Below are 4,645 nucleotides of genomic sequence, written 5' to 3'. Positions count from 1 at the left end.
CCTGAGCTTCTTTTGCTCAAGGCTAGTGCTCTACCACTTGAGCCACAGTGCCACTTCTGGCTTTTTCTGTGTATGTGATACTGAGAAATCAAACCCAGGGTTTCATGCATGCTAGGCAAGCACTCTACTACTAAGCCCCTTTCCCAGTCATTATAGAGCCTTATAAAGAGGAAATAGCAATGGAAATACAATTCCCATTAGGCCCAATGTCCAGTGGTGAGATTCTAGGCTCTCAGTGCATCGGCCAATGAGCAAGTGTGTCACATACCAAGTTGGAGTCCTGGTCTCTGAGCAAAAAAAGGAAAAAGAACTAACGAATTTGCAATGGCCTCTAAAGTAGAGAAGTAGGCCCCATCTCTTAGGACACTCTCCAGAAAGTCCCATGGTTACAGCTCTATACCCAGAGCCATAGTCTCTCCAAAGTGCTGTCCTATTTGTTGTCTGAATCCTGAACAGTGATGTCCTCCATTGTGTCCCAGGGCCATGCTGCTTGTCACAGTGTAGAATCATGGAGGCTGTAGGATCTAAATACAGGTGTCATGGCCCATATCTTGCTTTGTCCTTGGCTGTACCCTTTCTCATTGGCTGCATCCTGCTTTGTAATTGGCTGTATCCTGCTCCCTCATTGGCTGTCTACTGACTTGTCATTGACTAGATCCTGCTTCTTCATTGGCTGACAAGTATTCATAGGATGGTTTAATAAAATTTCTTTTAACAAACAGCACTGTTGGTAGAAGTAGTATGTATGGGTGAAATGAAATGTCTAGCCACTGTCTTCATAAAAATAGGAACAAGTTGTTAATTTTAATAATGTACAGAATATAATTTTTTTTGGTCAGTCATGGGGCTTGAACTCTGGACCTGGGCATTGTTGCTCAGCTCTTCAGTTCCAGGAGAGCACTGTACCACTTGAGCCGTAGTACCTCTTCAGGCTTTTTCTGCTTATTTGGTGCTGAGGAATTGAGCTCAGGGCCTTATGCATGCAAGGCAAACACTCTACTACTGAGCCACCTTCCCAGACCACAAAATACATTCTTTATTATATTTTAAGCAACAAAATCCCAAAACCACTTTGATGGAAACACTTTTACACACACACACCACACCCCCACACACACACAGAAAGGCACATTCAGTAAGTCATCACAACGACAATATTTTAAAATTGCAGCATATCTGAATTTGAGTAATTTGTCTAGTGCTCAATCCCTACAGCTCCACTCTAGGTCGTTTGGTGGTCAATTAGATATTCTAGTGTCATTGACAAGCCTGCCTGGGCTAGCTTTGAACCTGTATCCTCAGATGTTAGCATCCTGAATAGTAGAATGACAGGCCTGAGACACTGGTTCCTGGCCTCTGTGGTGTGTCTATCATCCTACAAACAGTAAGCATGAGGTGAGCAGAGTTTTATTGCCACCATGGTCTGGTCTTCACTTCCTCTCAAAATGGATCATTCTTGGTATAACATGAGTGAATGAACCATCCTGAAACCATTCTGTTATTCTTCATGAGCAAGAACGGGAAGAGAGTGGGGTAGCTGAAGGACAACATCACAAGCACAGCCTTGTATTTATTCAATTTCTCCAGCGTGTACAAGGAATACACAATCATGATGTTGTTGGAGCAATGGAAGAAGACGAAGCAGCTGACCAGCGGCAGGATGGTGTGAGTGGCTATTTTCTCGGGCAGTGGCTGGGAGGCAAGGCTGGGACTGTGGAGGTGCCGGGCTCTGCAGCGGTGTCCGTAGAGGAGTGTCACCATGTAGAGGCTGGGGGCCAGCATGAGGACCAGGAATGGAGCATCTCGCAGGACAATGAAGCTGATAATGAGCGTTTGGTTGTCCATTCCAAACTTCACTTAACAGTAGGGATGAGAAAATCCCAGGCTCATGACGGTTGAATTGTAATTGGATTCCACAGATTCAATCATGTGGAAATAGATGAAGGAATTCAAGATCCAGAAGGAGAGCAGCGAGTGGAGGATGCAGGAGGAGGATCGGCTTTTTAGCCAAGCCCAAAGGGCAGGGGTGCAGGTGATGGTGAAGGCCTGGAAAGCACTCAGGAAGGTGATAGTGCAGGCAGACAGTCCCCGTGTGACCCTGAACAGGAAAAGCACCACCTTACACATGGCATCATCCCAGAAACACAGGACGCCATACGAGAAGACGATGAAGGGCATGGACTCAAAAATGATGCTCAATGCGCTGACCAGGTTCAGGTGCATGGCAATGGGCTTCCGGAGCCGGGGTATGCACACAAGCTGTATGCATACAGCAGGAAGAGGACACAGTTCCCCAAGATGCCCAGACACACCTTATACATAAAGAGGAGCTGGAACACAGTGTTGCCTGCGGTGGCTGTCATGATGTGTGTGTGTGTGTGTGAGAGAGAGAGAGAGAGAGAGAGAGAGAGAGAGAGAGAGTATGTGTGTGTTGCTGAGAATCAAAGCAAGAGTCCTACTCAGCCAGGAAGGTCATAGTCCCGCAGGCAGGAATCTTCATGGTGCTCCATTTCTTATTATTTTTATTTTTTGAATTGAAATCTTTTTTTTATTGTGAACGTACTGTACAGAGGGGTTGCAATTACATGAGCAATATAATGAATACATTTCCTATCAAGCATTGTAGCCTCCTCCTTTGTTTACCCTTCACCTCCCTTCCCATCCGTCCCCCGACCCCCATCCTATCCTCTACCCCCCAACAAAAGTTGTAAAATTCTTTTTCGACATGAAAACTTCTACTTCTCATTGCTGCAACAGGTCCACCTGTATCCTCATTTAGACGACTTGTTTTTCCCCTTCCCCTCCACAAATTATACCAACATCAAGTACATTGAAAGCAGGGGTTATACTGTGGAGGAGGGACATCCAAAGCAACAAAGAAATAATCTTATAAATGCATTAGAAACAAATGCGTGAAAGAAAAAAATGTAAATACATATCTTAGGGTTCATTTTCCTAACATCACCTTACCTGACCTTTTCTGCTTGACTCATACATATACTAGATATTGCAAATAAGGGAAACCATGGGACCTATGTTTCTTTGGGCTTGGCTTACTTCACTTATTTCCTAACAAATGGGGCAATGTCATTGTTTCTGATGGAGGCATAGAATTCCATTGTGTATATATGTCACATTTTCTTGATCCATTCATTTGCTGAGGGGCATCTGGGTTGGTTCCATATCTTAGCTATGGTAAATAATGCTGCAATAAACATAGTTGTGCTGGTTGCTTTAGTGTGGTCTTGTTTGTGAACATTTGGGTAAATGCCCAAAAGTGGGATTGCTGAGTCATAGGGGAGCTCTATGTGGAGTCTTTTCAGGAACCTCCATACTACTTTCCAAAGTGGTTGAACAAGTTTATACTCCCACCCACAATGAAGTAAAGTTCCCTTCTGTCCACATCCCCTCCAGCATCTTTTGTTATAAGAGTTCTTGATATTTGTCATTCTAACTGGGATGAGGTGGTATCTTAATGTTGTTTTGATTTGCATTTCTTTTATGGCTATGGAGGTTGAGCATTCTTCATGTGTGTATTGGCCATCCTTCTTTCTTCTTCAGTGAAGTTTCTCTTTAAGTCTTTAGCCCACTTATTTATTGGGCAGTTGTTTCTTTGTTTCTTTGCATGATGGCAGAGGAGAAGCTGGAGGCTAAACAAGCTCTCGCTTAGAAAGCAGTTTAGAGTTACAGTGAACAGTCCTAAGCCAGAGAATCACACTAAGTGTGCCATCACAATACAGAGAGTTAGGCCAGAGAGGGAAAATCCAGGCAAGGAGACAGATCTGAGCTCTTTCCAGCAGCTGCCGCCATCGAGGCGGCAGCGGTGGTGGTGGAGGCCGAACTCTCCATACCTGAGTCACAGAGAGTCCGGGACAAAGGAGCCAGATGAAGTGGGTGAGCAGATTCTACTCAACACCAGCAAGAACCGACAAGGAGCGGACATCTTCATCCTGCAGTTCGCAGATCAGAGACGACCCAGGAATCAAGACTGGGCATGAGTAGAAGCCTGATGTCCTCACTCCTTCTCAGGCAACAGAGGAGGGAAGGCCACCCCTTCCCCCCTCACCCAGTACCAGAGATCTCCATCTTGGATAAGACAAAGCTCAGCAGAGCTGCTAGCTCCAATTAAGGCCTTGGGAGAAAACTAGAGTCATTTAGCAGTTCACAAGAACCTAACCTGATCTGCCAGACTCAGCTCAACCCAGGGAAAAGTCACCCAGCTCGGGTGCCAGCCCCAGGAGTGGCTTTCTTCACTGGGTAATCAGAGCCAGAGGCTGCCCCTCCCTTTAGCAGCCTTGACAATCAATTGAAATTCAGTAAACATAAACCCTGAGAATGGCTCCAAGCTGGGCTCTGTGAGTTTCTCACAAACTAGCCCCCAGGAAAAGCTACTGTTTGCTGAAAGGCCTCAACTCTACCCAGAACCTAGCCTCATCACAGCATCTCCAAACTCGAGGAAAAATCCATCTCCCTCTTTTGTGATACTCAAAGCAGATCTCCCTCCCATTGAACTAACCTGGGAGGAGGATATCAAAATCCTAGGTAAAGCAGAGCATTTTTCTGCCTGTAAGAACAAACTGACTTAAGAAACCAACCAAGCCACAGGACCACAAGCAGACCAGAGACTCCAACAAGAGGCTGGTTA

The 4,645-nt window shown here is 45.4% G+C and overlaps 1 protein-coding gene across 1 annotated transcript in view; it reads right to left on the bottom strand.

The window, feature by feature from the left end:
- Positions 1-1,440: 1,440 nt before the first annotated feature.
- The window catches only part of LOC106000923 (vomeronasal type-1 receptor 94-like), a 19,728-nt gene continuing 16,523 nt past the window's right edge, over positions 1,441-4,645 (bottom strand). Inside the window, exons 2-3 of the mRNA XM_013036142.1 lie at positions 1,863-2,259; positions 1,441-1,802 (exon numbers count right to left, since the gene is read on the bottom strand). Of these exons, the coding sequence (XP_012891596.1) occupies positions 1,441-1,802; positions 1,863-2,259 (759 nt within the window). The remainder of the gene's footprint in view (positions 1,803-1,862; positions 2,260-4,645) is intronic.

This window comes from Dipodomys ordii, unplaced genomic scaffold, assembly GCF_000151885.1.
Source record: "Dipodomys ordii isolate 6190 unplaced genomic scaffold, Dord_2.0 Scaffold250, whole genome shotgun sequence".
Classification (NCBI taxonomy): domain Eukaryota; kingdom Metazoa; phylum Chordata; class Mammalia; order Rodentia; family Heteromyidae; genus Dipodomys; species Dipodomys ordii.
Note: the sequence above shows the minus strand (reverse complement) of the source record. Positions and strands in the feature narration are given on the sequence as shown.